This window comes from Solea solea, chromosome 21, assembly GCF_958295425.1.
Source record: "Solea solea chromosome 21, fSolSol10.1, whole genome shotgun sequence".
NCBI lineage: Eukaryota > Metazoa > Chordata > Actinopteri > Pleuronectiformes > Soleidae > Solea > Solea solea.
The window spans coordinates 14,998,030-15,013,172 of record NC_081154.1 but is presented as its reverse complement, the minus strand read 5'-3'; the positions used below and the strand labels follow the sequence as shown (position 1 = coordinate 15,013,172).

At 42.5% G+C, this 15,143-nt stretch overlaps 1 protein-coding gene across 1 annotated transcript; it reads left to right on the top strand.

Moving 5' to 3' along the window:
- The first annotated feature begins 2,020 nt into the window (after positions 1 to 2,020).
- On the top strand, positions 2,021 to 9,145 carry LOC131448851 (uncharacterized). The gene is made up of 2 exons (XM_058621640.1): positions 2,021 to 2,209; positions 2,665 to 9,145. Exon 2 carries the CDS (start codon positions 3,026 to 3,028, stop codon positions 9,143 to 9,145), a length of 6,120 nt encoding a protein of 2,039 aa, XP_058477623.1. The 5' UTR covers positions 2,021 to 2,209; positions 2,665 to 3,025.
- Positions 9,146 to 15,143: the final 5,998 nt, after the last annotated feature.

Below are 15,143 nucleotides of genomic sequence, written 5' to 3'. Positions count from 1 at the left end.
TAACTGCCTAAACACTGCAGTCTGTTTCTGAGTAGTTAGAATACATTACAGGCTTTATCACACAAAGTCATGAAATTGTGCACTAAAGAGAATTGTTTTAAGTATTAAAAAAAAAAAGTTGTCACTTTTTATACTGCACATGGCTGAAACACTCACAATGATGGTGGATCCTCCAGAGACTGAACAAGCCACACTTTAATCAATTTTAATATCACTTTCTCCTTATCATAGTGTTAAAGATACAGTGTTTTATATCATAACAAGATACATGAGAGGTCTAAAGATTCACAAAATGTTATTAGAGCAGGGACAATGCACTAACATCTACACCAACGTTTCCTCAATTCATTAACCTCATTCCTGTGCAGGTCAGCACTTGTTTGGAGTGTCCACTCCACCCAGAACACATGCTGCTGAGAGCAGTTTAAGGAAGTAGCATCTATTTTTGAGACTGAGTGATGTGAATCTTTGTGTGTTCTCTCTCTTCTCTTCATCTTCGCTTTATGGGCCTTGTGATACGTGTGATGAAGACAGAGTCCTCAGCATGTCAGGCGTAAAAGTAAAGGTTAAAAAGAGTTTGACACTCAGCAGGAAGGTGTAACCAGCTGTTTATTTTGTGGCTTTCTCCTCAAACTGCAGCTTCTTTATTTACGGTCACTGGGACAATGAAAACCTTATTTTAGAGTGAGAAAATCACAGTTATTCCATAAGCGATTATAGGCTGGGAAACCTTTTTGTCACACATGGCCATTATGCATTGTGGTGTTAATCACTGAATCCAATTTTTTATTATTTTTTTGCTGTGTTTGCAGTAGTGACAGCTTCCTCATGTGTGATCTTGACATACAGAACAATAGCAGGAAACCAAGCGTCAGATTGCTTTTGCCCTCAAGTGTTGTCTTAGGAAACAAAAAGATCCTGGAGAGTTCACACAAAGAGACAAACATGAAAACAGCCTCAGTCCCATGTACACATATTTACATCAAAACATTTGTATTGTTGGCGTCACGTTATGGTAACTTTTTTTTAGAGTCTGCACAATGTGCATACATACAGCTAAATCTACAGCACACGTCAGCATACGCAGTTTTTTTTGCACGTGTCAGCCTTGTAATGATGCTGAATTATGGAGGAAAAGACCAGAAGACCTTTAATTTGTGTGTAACCACAAACTCGCCTTATAAATTCCAGTTTCGCTCCAGTGTAAAGCACCGAACCAGTCCACTTAGTAAGTGGACTTAGTACATTTATAACATTTACTGGAAAGTGTTTTTCCCTATGGCTGCTGTGACATCAGGTTTATTTAAGACTTACATTTAACTCATCGGACACTTGCTAATATATAAGACCATCTTTAAATCACGTCGTTGCACTTGAAATGCCACAAGATCACAGAATTCAAAACACACACACAAAAAACATGATTTTCCATCAGCAAGGCCAATAACAAAGCTAGTGGTAGTCTAAGACTTTTGCACAATAACTATTTACTACTCATTATGTCATTGCATTAGTACCATCTAGTGACATGGTTCTCAAACTGTGGTACGTGTCCCACCAGTGGTACGCAAGCTTCCTCTGGTGGTACTTGGAGGAAAATCAGAAATACTCTTTCTACTGTAGATACCAGGGTATGTGATCAAAGTGGGGCTGATGAATTTTGACCGTAGTGTGTAGAAAAGGAAACAAATAACACAAAAAAATACAAATAAAATAATTAGAGTTACCTTATCTCTCTCTCTCTCTGTCTCTCTCTCTCTCTCTCTCTCTCTCTCCATTTCTCTATATACTGAAGTGACTGAAGTATATGTGAGGAAGAAGAGGATGATGAGAGAGTAAATTATCTTATTGGGAATGAATCTGCCTCCTGTGTAAAGTCTGTAGCTGACTTTGCTCGACCTATTTACACCACTGTATTTTAATGTTGGTGATAATGTTGTTACTTTGACCGCTCAGTATTTCCGCAGGTGGTACTTGGTATAAAACGTTTGTGAACCACTAATCTAGGGTTGTTGTGAAGTCAAACTAAAGAAATAATTAATAAACTCATATTGCAAACCGGAAAGGAACCTTTCGGCAGTCCGAGTTGCCGCACGGACTATAAAAGAGGTGGCACACAACATCAGCGAAGACGCAAACTGAAGCAGTGCTTAGCGCAAAAATATCCAATCCCGTGCAAACGAATCTACAAACGCCAGAGAGGCAGCCGGTAAGACACCAAGCCCATCAGGAGACCCAGCGGACAATGAAGTGAAATGTTTGTGCGGGCGATAGCCGCTAGCGTTAGCCACGGGGCCGAACCGGCAGTGCGGTCGTTAACCCTATAAATGCCAGTGTGTGTCATGTTTGATCCTCATTCATAATTTAATGATGTCATGATTGTTTAAGTTAAGAACATGATTGTTGAGTGAGCTTATGTTGCAGATAAATTAGTTAAAATGATTATGATATATTATTGTGGTGACATTATTTAAATTAAGTAAATGTAAAATATTTAAAATCTGAAATTAACTTAATGAAATCCCTAAATGTATTAATAATAACAGTGGGAGAATTTATGTTGCACTTTGTTTAATTTAAGAGGAAAAAGGAAATAATTGTTAAAAATGTATATTTTCCAGAACATTGTAAAAACAACCTTTTTCTTGTTTATTGTTTCAAAAGGTTTTTCACCTACGTACCTGCTTACCTTAAAATCACAAAATAAAAGAAGATAAGAGGAAAAGGAAAGTGTGGTTATTGAGTGAAGTCCAGCAACTCTGGGTAGATGTCCAACTCCTTCAAGTGGAGATTGCACAAAGAAGGGGAGAACTTGACAGTGAAAAACCGCCAGTACCATAAAGCTGGCCAGGAAAAAGTACAGGAGCTTAAAGCTGGAACAGCAGGAGCAAAAACCTGGAATCCTGGAAAGGAAAAAGAGTGGAGCATAAAGCAACATTAAAGCACCATAAGCAACATTAAAGGCGCCATTGGAAACTCCACTTTTCAAATTCACAATTAAAGAACCTTAAAAATAAAAGTAAACATGGCTAATCAAGAAGCTGGAAAATCAGTTGAACAATTGAAACTTGAAAGAACGACAGCCAAAAGAGTGTTTTCCCGTCTGGTCAACAGTATAACCCGGTCACATACAGACATGTCTGAAGAAGAGCTCAGAGACAATTTCAACAAACTCAAGGCACTAGGAGAGAACGTCATGGAGGCAAATGATGAGCTGGAAGCTGGCTTTATTGCAGATCTCGAAGCAGAGCTGGAAACGGATGAAGTCATGTTAACGGAGCAGGAAAAAGCCGACCTGGCAAAAACTACAAATGAGTGCCAAGAGAAGCTGAAGGAGGTCAAGAGGTTGCTCCAGAAGACTCTTTGGGTCAATTTTGGAAGTAGTGAAATGTCTATAGCACTACAAGCAGCAGAGGCAGCATGTGAACGCGTCGCTGCTGTGCAACCAAACATTAACCAGGAAGCGTATCAATTCATGCTGGACCAACTGAAAGGGTTGGTAGGAACAGCAAAGGACACGCATGGCCGATGGAAACAGTGGGCCCCACCAGAGGCTCAGGGGGAGCTTCAGAGGCATGTGAGAGGGCTCGAACTTCACGTCCCCTTGATGGTCTCCAGAAAGGCTGACTTCATACAAGCAACCATAAAGGAGGATACTGATAGACAAGCCCAGGTGGGAGCTACATCTAATTATCGCATACCAACCATCAAGTTAAAGCCAACAGCCCTCCCCAAGTTTGGTGGCATCAAACGTGACTTTCACAGGTGGAAAAAGGACTGGGAAGCGCTGCAGAGTCAGGGAGAGCCAACAGGCTCAAAAGAAGTGAAAAAGGTCCAGCTACTAGACAGCCTGGAGGATAAGATCACACGAGACCTTCGGCTCACGGCTTACAACACATCTGATGACATCTTCCGTGTGCTAGAGAACCGCTACGGCAACCAAACATCCATTGCCATAGAAATAGTGGAGGAGATACAGAAGATGCCAGCTGTCAAAAGTCACCAGCCACGGAAAATCGTCGACTTAATTCAAGCTGTGGAAAAAGCACTTCAAGATTTGAGTGACCTTGGAGACACAGGTGCTATAAAAAATCCCCTTGTGACTAAGTCCATTGAAAGTAAACTCCCAGAGACACTCAAGAAGGAATGGCTTGTGTATGCAGCTGACAAGAGAAACGATGTGACTTCAAGAAATCGGTTCGACAGTCTCTTGGCATTCCTCAAAGACCAGGAGAGCATATATGAACAGCTTGAGCAACTGAAGGAGGAAGAGCCAAGCAAGAGAGAAACCAAGGTGGAGCCGAGATATGCCAGAACCAAGTCAACCAAATCAAGCAACGACCAGGAAGGGTGTGTGGTCTGCAGTGATGTAAAACACAAGAGGAAGATCTATTTTTGCAGACAGTTTCGAGCGCTGAAACTAGCAGAGAAGAGAGCTGCAGTAAAAAGGTTGGGAGCATGTAAGAGATGTTTGGAGGTTCATGGCGAGGGCTCACAGTGCAAACCTGGATTCCTGTGCAGAAACCAGGACTGCAAGGATGCAGATACTCCTGAGCACCACTTCTATCTGTGCCCCAACGCTGAGGCGAAGAAAAGCAGCGATGGTCAGAAGAGGAGCAGGTTTGGTCCGGAAGGGGATAAAGGCAGGAGGAAGTACACAGAGGAGCAGGAGGATTTCTTCGGGAAACTCTCACCTGAATTGGCAAACCAATGCCGAAATGTGTTTTCCAATACTGCATCCAGGGCTTTCAATACTGTCAAAGACCAACCAAGCCTTTTAGGGGAAAGCGGACTTCAAGAGCTGCCAGTACTGATGATGCTTGTCGAGGTCACAGCGAACGCTGTACAGAAAATTGGAACATTAATCGATTTGGCTTCTGACACCAATTACATAACCCACAAGACTGCAAGCAGGCTAAACCTCAAAAATGAAGAAGTCACACTTGTCGTCCATGGAGTTGGGGGCATGGAGGTTCGTGTAGAGACGAAACGATACCTCCTGAAGATCAGAGTGAAAACACCAAAAGGCACTCTCAGAGCCCACCAATTGGTGTGTTATGGACTTGACAGCATTGCAGAGATACACAAACATGTGGAACCAAAGAAGCTCCAGAGATTCTTCCCAGATGCACTGCTGGATGAACTCCGGAGACCTAAAGAAATAAGTCTGCTCATTAGCCACAAAGAAGGTCAACTAGCACCACAGAGGATCAGAGCTGTTGGAGACCTTGTGCTGTGGGACGGTCCACTGGGGAGAACAGTGGGAGGAACGCATCCTGAACTCTTCGAAGAACTCACCGTGTCAGCTCACATGTCGAAGACACACTTCGCAAGGTCGATGAGGGCAGCGGCTGCAAGATATGAGGAACAACTCACCAGCATGGTCCCAGAGCGTCCGCTGGCAAATAATCAAGGCACCATCCAGCTCTGTGAATCAAGCACTTCAGCCATCAACCAAGACTTTTTAAAGTGGTGGAGATGGGACAGCATCGGCGCAGGATGTGAGCCAAAGTGTGGAGGCTGCCGCTGTGGGAACGGTCAGCCGGGTGGCAAAGAAATGACTCTTGCCGAGGAGCGAGAACTCCAAGTGGTGAAAGATGGTCTCACCTACGTCACAGGAGACGCCCACAGCAAAGAACCACACTGGCATACCAGATATCCATGGGTAGAGGACCCAGACTCCCTGCCGAACAATAAAAGGACCGTGGAGGCCACATTCCTCAGGACGGAAAAGCAACTGGCCAAAGAACCTGAATGGAAAGTCGCCTATACTGCTCAAGTCCATGACATGATAGATCGGAAAGCTGCAACCAAGTTATCCAGAGACACAGTGATCAACTGGCATGGGCCAGTATGGTACGTGAGTCACCTCATTGCTCCAAACCCCCACTCTGTCACAACCCCTGTGAGACTTGTTTGGAACAGTAGTCAAAAGTTCAAAGGTGTGAGCCTGAACGACCTACTGATGAAAGGCCCGGATGTCCTCAACCAGATTCGTGCAGTGCTCCTGAGATTCAGGGGTGGAGTGCATGCTGCTCTGGGGGACATAAAGAAGATGTACAACTCAGTCTGGCTGGAAGAAAAGGAGATGCACCTGCATAGATTCCTTTGGCGTGATTCAGAGGACGAAGAGCTGGGGGAATATGCAATCACCAGGGTAAACATCGGTGACAAGCCAGCAGGATGCATCGCACAGCTTGCAATGCGTGAAACTGCCAACCTCCCACCTTTCACTCACCTCAAAGAGGAACGGCAGGTTATTCAAGAAGACAGCTACGTTGATGACATTCTCACGTCCCACAATGACTTAGACCAGCTGAAAACCATCACAGCGAATGTGCAGCTGATTCTGAAAGCTGGCGGGTTCGAGCTCAAACCTTGGGTTTATTCTGAGCAAAGTGGGAGGAAAGAGTGCAGTGACAAGCTGGAAAAGGCTGTGGAAAAGACCATGGTCTTACCAAACCAGATGCGAGACGAGGATAATAAAGCACTCGGCCTTGGATACATGGTAGAAGAGGACAAACTCCATGTCATGGTGGGAATAAACTTCTCAAAGAGAAAGAAAAAGATGAGACTCGGCCAAAACCTTCTGCAGGAGCAGATAAGAGCCAAAACACCCAACCCCCTGACTCGGCGAGCACTGCTGAGCCAAGTGTCAGGGCTGTATGATCCAGTCGGCCTGGTAACTCCCATCAAGCAGAAGGGAGCTATCCTGGTACGTAGGGCATTCCAGGAAGCAAAGGGTGGAAGTGCACCTGTAAAGGACTCATGGGATACAGCGCTCTCAGATGCACTCAGGGAGGATGCAATAAAGCTCTTTGAGGAGTACGGCCAACTTGCCAAAGTCAAGTTCACCAGAGCACTGACTCCCCCAAGCTTTACTGATGGTCCCCTGGCGATCACATTCTCTGATGGTAGCGAGCATACTTATGGAGCAGTGATGTACCTCCGATGGAGGTCAGACCAGGGCCCGGTCATCCGGCTGGTGGAGTCCAAAGCAAAACTGACTCCTTTGGATCAAGGAGGGGATGCCGTCAAAGCAGAAATGTGTGGAGCAGTGTTTGCCTCACGGCTGAAAAAGTACTTTGAACTGCACAGCCGAATCCAGATTCAGAGATGGTACCATTTTGTTGATAGCCAGACCATCCTTGGTGCAATACAGCGGGAAAGCTATGGCTATCAAACATTCTTCGCAAATAGGATCGGGGAGATTCAAAGCAACACAAAAGTCCAGGATTGGTGGTGGATTCCTGGCCCACAAAACATTGCCGACATTATAACAAGAGGAGCCAGCCATCAAGATCTCGATGAGGACTCAGAGTGGCAAAAAGGTCCAAAGTTTCTAAGCTTGCCAGTGGAGGAGTGGCCAATCACATCAGCCAAAGAACTCGCAGCCACTGCCAGGGAGAACATCACAAAACTTCAAAAAAAGGCATATGCTGCTGCACTGACCAGAGCTCAGGCTAAGAAGCAGCAAGTGGAACACAAACTGAAACAGGAGGCACAAACAGAGCAAAGGAGGCTACCTGCAGGGTCTGCAATCCAAACGCTGGTGGATGTCAGGAGATACAGCACTCTGAGCCGTCTGGTAAAGACAGTTGCATGGATCTGGAGAGCAGCAAAACAGTTTGGCAAAGGAAGTCAAGCCGTGGAGAGTCCAAAGTGGGAGGCAATCCCCTCCACAGGAGTCATCTCTGTAAGGGAACGAGAGGATGCCCTGAGAGACATTTTCCTTGCAGCGCAAGAAAACACAACCTTCCCTGGCACTACGTTAGACAGGCTTGTGGTCCACAAAGACAAAGACACTGGGCTACTGGTCTGCGGAGGCCGAGTACAAAGCTTCAAGGAAGCTCAAGTTAGCATCCCCCTCTTACCCTATGACGCCTGGGTGTCCAAGCTGATAGCTCGAGAGGCCCACAATGAAGGTCATGAGGGAGTAGCTGGAACACTCCTAAAAATGAGGAGGAAGGCATGGGTCATTAAAGGGAGGAGGATCGCACAAAAAGTTGTTGATGGTTGCATGGTCTGCAGGAAAGGAAAAGCAAAGACGTGTCAACAAATAATGGCTGACTTGCCGCCAGAAAGGACTGAACCTGCTGCGCCATTTGAGTTCACATCAGTTGACCTCTTTGGCCCTTACCAAGTTAAAGATGACGTCAAGAAAAGAGTGACACTTAAGGTCTGGGGAGTTGTCTTTTGCTGCATGGCAAGCAGAGCCATTCACACCGAGCTGGCAAACACCCTGTCAACTGAAAGCTTCCTAATGGCTTATCAAAGGTTCACGGCAATCAGAGGTCATCCAAGAAAGATGTGGTCGGACCCAGGCACCAATTTTATTGGAGCAAAACCAGTCCTGGAGGAGCTCTACAGGGTTTTGGACCTAGACAAAGCAAACCTTGAAGAGACCGCAGCAAGGAATGGAACCGAGTGGCAGTGGAAAATCCATCCAGCTGATTCTCCACACAGGAATGGTGCTGCAGAAGCTGCTGTGCGAATTGTAAAGAGGGCATTCCAGAATCTTGGGAATGAGGCTTCACTAAGCTACAGTGAGTTCCAGACAACTCTTTACATCGCAGCCAACCTAGCAAATGAGCGTCCAATTGACGCAAGAGTACAGAGCAAAGAGGACTACATTCAGTATGTCACACCCAACACTCTCCTACTGGGCCGGGCCTCTCAAAGTGGGGACTTGAAAACCTTTGACTTTCACAACTACCCGTACAAAAGACTGAGAGCTATGCAGTCGGAGGTGACCAAGTTCTGGAGGAGCTGGAGCCAACTCGCTGGTCCAAACTTATTTGTCCGAAGCAAATGGCATACTGAACAAAGAAATGTTGCCATTGGAGATGTTGTGTGGCTGTGTGACCAGAATGCACTACGAGGGCAGTTCAAGCTTGGCAGAGTCATCAGCACGACTCCAGATGTTAAAGGCGTTGTAAGGGACGTCAATATAAGAGTTTTCCCAAGCTACTGTGTCCCTGTCACGAGAGCTCTGAAAGGCAAGTCAATTCCCAAAATCAGGAGGGAAAAGATCCAAGCCACCGTCCTTCACAGGGACGTCAGGCGGCTCGTTGTCCTATTACCTGCAGAGGAACAGGCAGAAAGTCAAACGCAGCAGGGAAAGGAGAACCAAGTTTGCCTTTGAAGCTGTCGATCTTCACACCGTTTCCAGGCGAAGATCGAGTGGGAGGTGTGAAGTCAAACTAAAGAAATAATTAATAAACTCATATTGCAAACCGGAAAGGAACCTTTCGGCAGTCCGAGTTGCCGCACGGACTATAAAAGAGGTGGCACACAACATCAGCGAAGACGCAAACTGAAGCAGTGCTTAGCGCAAAAATATCCAATCCCGTGCAAACGAATCTACAAACGCCAGAGAGGCAGCCGGTAAGACACCAAGCCCATCAGGAGACCCAGCGGACAATGAAGTGAAATGTTTGTGCGGGCGATAGCCGCTAGCGTTAGCCACGGGGCCGAACCGGCAGTGCGGTCGTTAACCCTATAAATGCCAGTGTGTGTCATGTTTGATCCTCATTCATAATTTAATGATGTCATGATTGTTTAAGTTAAGAACATGATTGTTGAGTGAGCTTATGTTGCAGATAAATTAGTTAAAATGATTATGATATATTATTGTGGTGACATTATTTAAATTAAGTAAATGTAAAATATTTAAAATCTGAAATTAACTTAATGAAATCCCTAAATGTATTAATAATAACAGTGGGAGAATTTATGTTGCACTTTGTTTAATTTAAGAGGAAAAAGGAAATAATTGTTAAAAATGTATATTTTCCAGAACATTGTAAAAACAACCTTTTTCTTGTTTATTGTTTCAAAAGGTTTTTCACCTACGTACCTGCTTACCTTAAAATCACAAAATAAAAGAAGATAAGAGGAAAAGGAAAGTGTGGTTATTGAGTGAAGTCCAGCAACTCTGGGTAGATGTCCAACTCCTTCAAGTGGAGATTGCACAAAGAAGGGGAGAACTTGACAGTTGTTTTTCTGTAATTTCTAATAAAACCCCTCTGCCGCCCACCAGTGTCGGTCAATGAGCGAGTGTAAATGAGTGTGGGAAATGTCTGGCAGTGTAGGATCACTGGTGGGCTTCATTGACGCCACATTTTGCCAACTGAGTCCACACAAGTGCACGCACAACCACACAGACGCACACATGCACACAGCCAGGGAACACTCCAGATCTGTGGCCCAGTATAAATGTGGCCTTTGTCTTGTCACACAGTGGCCACTTTCATTAAAGGGCAGTTTGTGGGTCTATTGTTGTCTTTCAGAATTCACTGATGGTCACTCCAGTGCTCTGTAGGCACAGAGTACACACACTTGTGCCTCTTCTGACGACCATCATTTAATGACAGAAGTGTTGGCGCAGAGCAAAAAATGAAAAGGATTCTGGGCAAGCATGGACTGATGTCACTGAATTAATGCCTTGAATGAATATTGTGACTCAGACTGTAGGCTTGATCAATTCAGTTCATTTCAGCAGCAACGAAGCAGCTGTGGAGAAAAAAATAGACTTTAACATAATAAGAAATCTAGATGTCTTTACAGATATTCAGATTTCTGGGATTTGGTTTTATTTTGGAGTTGAAGATTGCTCATTTATCTGTTCTCAGTTTTAAAAAACAAAGTCATTCAACTGGTTTACTTTGAAAATAAAAGTGCAAATGAATACAAGGCCACTTTTGTGATTTTACTGCCCTCTAAGGTTTTAGAAAACAACAGTGAAACTGGTTTGGTGTGAATCACATTTGCTTGGGTCGGCCCGGTATTCAAGAATGTGTGAGGTAAAATTGTTATTCTTCACCAGTCTGACTTGATATTACATTGATAAACATTATAAACAACAAAGTATAACAAAACAAGAATATAGTCCTTATTTTTCATTTTAAATCTTGTTTTAAATGAATCAGTTTATTAATTCTATGAAATACATTTATATTTTTTCATTGACATGTTTTATAAATAAATAACCCTTTTGAATGGAACTTCCCTTACTTTAACTTGATTTACAATGTTTTTAAATACACAATATTTAAAAGTGCTTGTGTATCAAAATATGAATGCACCACACTTCAATAGACATAAACTCATAAGTTGTATTTACAGTGGACATCATATGATAACTATTTAACTATTTACATATGATAACAGTAAATAATTTGCTTATGTAGGCCACAGGTCGCCACACACACACACACAGTGCTGCTGATTGCTGCAGACATTCCTGGAGGTCCCTGAAAACTCAATTTAATTCAAATAACTTTATTTATCGACAAGGAAGAATGATATTTGTGTATATCAGTAGTGATCAAACAATTCCTTTGTTGAGTTTGGTGTCGTGGTGCAGTGTGTTTGCAGTTGATTTAACCTCTGTGCCTCTGTAATGTCACTGGTTGCCCAGCGAAATGCGCTTTTCCTCTTTCCTGTCCGTCAGAGAGGCTATTGTTGTATTCTCTTGTGTTTACGAATGGCACGGAGAAAATAAGTGGAGCGACCTCCTGTTCAAGGCTTCAGGGTTTTTTTGCTGTTGTTTTGTTGGTTAGACATTATTATTTGCACCATTCTGTGACAATACTGTGTCATAACTGAACTTTTTCCCTGAAGTTTTTATCTTTATGTCTTAAAATCAGAACAAATGAATGTTTTATAAAGCACAGGGTAATTAATCTATACATAAAGAGAACAATACTTCAGTTTGATACACAGAAACACTTTTATAAATCCAGTCCACATCAAGAGCTCTGAAATGTGTGATGATGACGAGAAATAATGTTTATTCATTCATTCATTCATTCATTCACTGTGCATTGTTCTAAAAGAGACGTGACTCTGTCCTGTGCTGCCACCTCCAGGATGCTGACGCTCAGTCATGTCATGTGTTTGGCTTTGTCACACCAGCAAAGAGCAACACAGTCATCAGTGGTTGTTTTCTAATGAGGTCAAAGTTTATGTTTATTTTTCCCTGAGCTGCAATTGGCTGTGCAGCATTCAAAAACCAGCCGACACAGCAGAGAGTGTGTGGATTGATTTAATACAAATTTTAAGTGTAACCAGGGACAAGGATGCAGGAAATGACCTGTCAAGTCAATTTAATTTATATATTCCAACCTCAAAGGGCAGCAAGTGACATCAAAACCCTTGTACAGGGGGAAGAAAATGGGGACAGACATGCTATTACTTGCAGATATAATACATCCAATATACACCAGTTACATTGTATTAAAGACCCACTATTTATACTCATTTGGTAGATATTGAAGATAACATCTACACCAGAATGAACCTTTTATATTTATTTTAACAGCTGAATCTGCTCGACTGCCGTTTTAGACCACCATGTTTTTATAGTATAGCCTACAAAGTACATCTGTTTTTGTTTTAGTTTGAATGAAAGGCCTTTCAGTGATATAGTTTTGATATAGTATGGACTGTATATGGCAACAAGGATCATTTATTGTCAACAGATATTTACATGTAGTTTGTGTACTTGTGTCACCTCATATCTCACTGACGTGAACTCAGTAGTGGTTGTTGTTAGTTCTGCACCAGCAGATTAACAGTGGCTCCTTGTGGAGTTGAACCAAGGGCATGAACCTCCTTTCTGTTCTAACAGCTGGTCAGTGTGTTTATGGTTAGAGCCTGAGGAGCTTAGGTCAGCTACATCTGTGTCATCTTTTAAATCACTCCTCCAATCCCACTTTTACAGGAAGGCTTTCTTAGAATGAATGACAGTGTTTATCATTTTTTACATTGCGTTGTTTTCATACTGTTTTCGAGATTATTTTGTAAAGCACCTTGCAACTGTGTTTTTTGTTTTGTTTGTTTCTTTAAAAAAAGGTTATATAAATGAACTTCCGGAGACAGTTTGAGTTGCTGAGCCACGGTAAGCTGACATAGTGCTCAAAGGCCTATAAATTGTTAGTCTAAAATATAAATTAAGAACGTTACAAGGATATTCAGTAACTGGCCTGCGTTCCTTCTCCAGAAAATCAATCCAGTGGATTTGCTTGGAGAGGATATACAAATTAGGCTCAGAAATCAGAAATTGAATGGTGGCACTTACTGTCTACACTTTAGGTAAATAAATTGGGCAAAGGTTATTTTTTATTGTTCGAAAAACAGTTTTGATATACACCACAGAAGTTTATTTTAATGTCTAAAAACACTAGCTGTAAAGATGCTGATCCCATATTATTATTTTGAAGAGTCTTTGTTTTTATTGAACATCACGCACTGTCCATTTCCCTTTGTTTTCGCCACAATTCATTTTGTAATTAGCATCTTTCTTTATGAACACATTTGATTCTGTTCTCATGGTCCCTCCCCTTGCAAAGTGTGTTGTACTGGCCTTTGAGTGCCATGGATATTACAGAGGTGTCCAGAAATGTGCTGGTATAATAAAAGTCAAGTAGATGAAACACAGTTTTGCATGTCTGACTTTATCTAACGAGAGTATAACAGTATAGGTTTGGCTCCCTCTCTTGTGCTACAGTGACACTTACTGTCCAAAAGTCCCCACATATTTAGTTAATATAAGAAATTCTTCCCATCATGCACAGCACTCACACACTGTGTGTAGGACAAGAACTGCCTGAGGGGACATCAATTAGTAATATTATGAATATCTTAATAGGTATCATTTCATAATACAGATAACCATCAGCACAGTTCGCAGTTCTGCCTACGGCAAGCCTGTGGCCTGAATAAGTCAAAAAATGCATGGATCTACAACTGGTTTTAATGTTGTGGCAGATTGTCTGCACTCCACTGCACATAATACACTGTATATTGAATAAAAATAATGTGTGAACTCGAATATACATGAAAACATGGGATCAAAAAAATAGACATTATCAAATATATTAGGGTGAAGAAGAGAATGTTTAGTACACTTAGCAACCTTCATCAAATACTGTGTAAAACTAAGTAAAATCATAGAGTTAATAGACGATTTCACTAAAGCCTTGTGTTGACGAGTCTCCTGGTCAGAATTACATCCACATGTTTGGACTATTTTGGTTGTTCAGGGTGAAAAACTACCTGGACAGAAATCACATTCTCTCCTGTAACCACTGGTAACTGTTTATTTATTCACTATTTATTTCTTCACAGCCGAAGTAAGTAGTGAAAGAGACATCTGTGACACACAGTACTGTACTTAAATGTATAAATGTGCTATATGTGAACTTAACCACATGGAAACTGGATTTACTTCAATGTTCTGAAGTATTTTTATGTCCTGCTTTTCACATACTTGTCTTGGGTTGAACTGGAATGCAACCAAATCAAAATTAGCATACTGTAGAGGAACAATAATGATGATAATTATAAAATGATTTATTCAAAATTTAAAGGCCAATGTTACGACTGCTGGACGTCGTCCCCCTTAATTAACCTGAGTTAGGTATGCAAATTGGTCTGTGTGGTTCCTCACGTACCATTGGAGCAAATGGGCGGAGTCTCAGGAGGACCGGACAGCGATTGGTGCGGCCACGGAACCAGAAATTGCCTCACGCCCACCGGAAGAGGACAAGAAGCTGGCTCCCAGTCCACACCCGGCGCCTCTGACAGTCAGAGCGACTCATGTAGCGTTGAGAATTGTTTTCTTGTGTTTGAGTATTAGTCTCAAGTAGTGATGGTGAGATGAAGCCTCATGAGGCATTGAACCACTTGAGCCAATTGGTTCGAGAAAGGGTTCATTTCTCGAAGCTTCATGTGCACACGAAACCACCTACTGGCCAAGTGTATAATCACAGGCAGCTGTATCTGAACCACATGATGTGTGATGAATTGAATTTTTGTGTCTGTTAGAAATGACTATGAATTACAAAAAATGTATGACCAAATAATTTCTGTACATATGTGTTTAATACATTTTTTGAATGTATTCTGTGTGTGTAAGTCTTCCCAAAATGGTAATATCATAATATGGCAGGTTGTGCAATGTTTTTCTGAAAATGGCATGGGCGTAATCAGGCAGAGGACAGTGAAAGTGCTTGTGGAACTAGGAAAAGGGCACAGATTATGCTTGTGAAACTTGGACAATGATGAGCCTCGCTGGCTCCATCCTATATCACCTATCCTACTCTCCTCCCTCTCCTAAATCTCTATCTCTCCCTAAA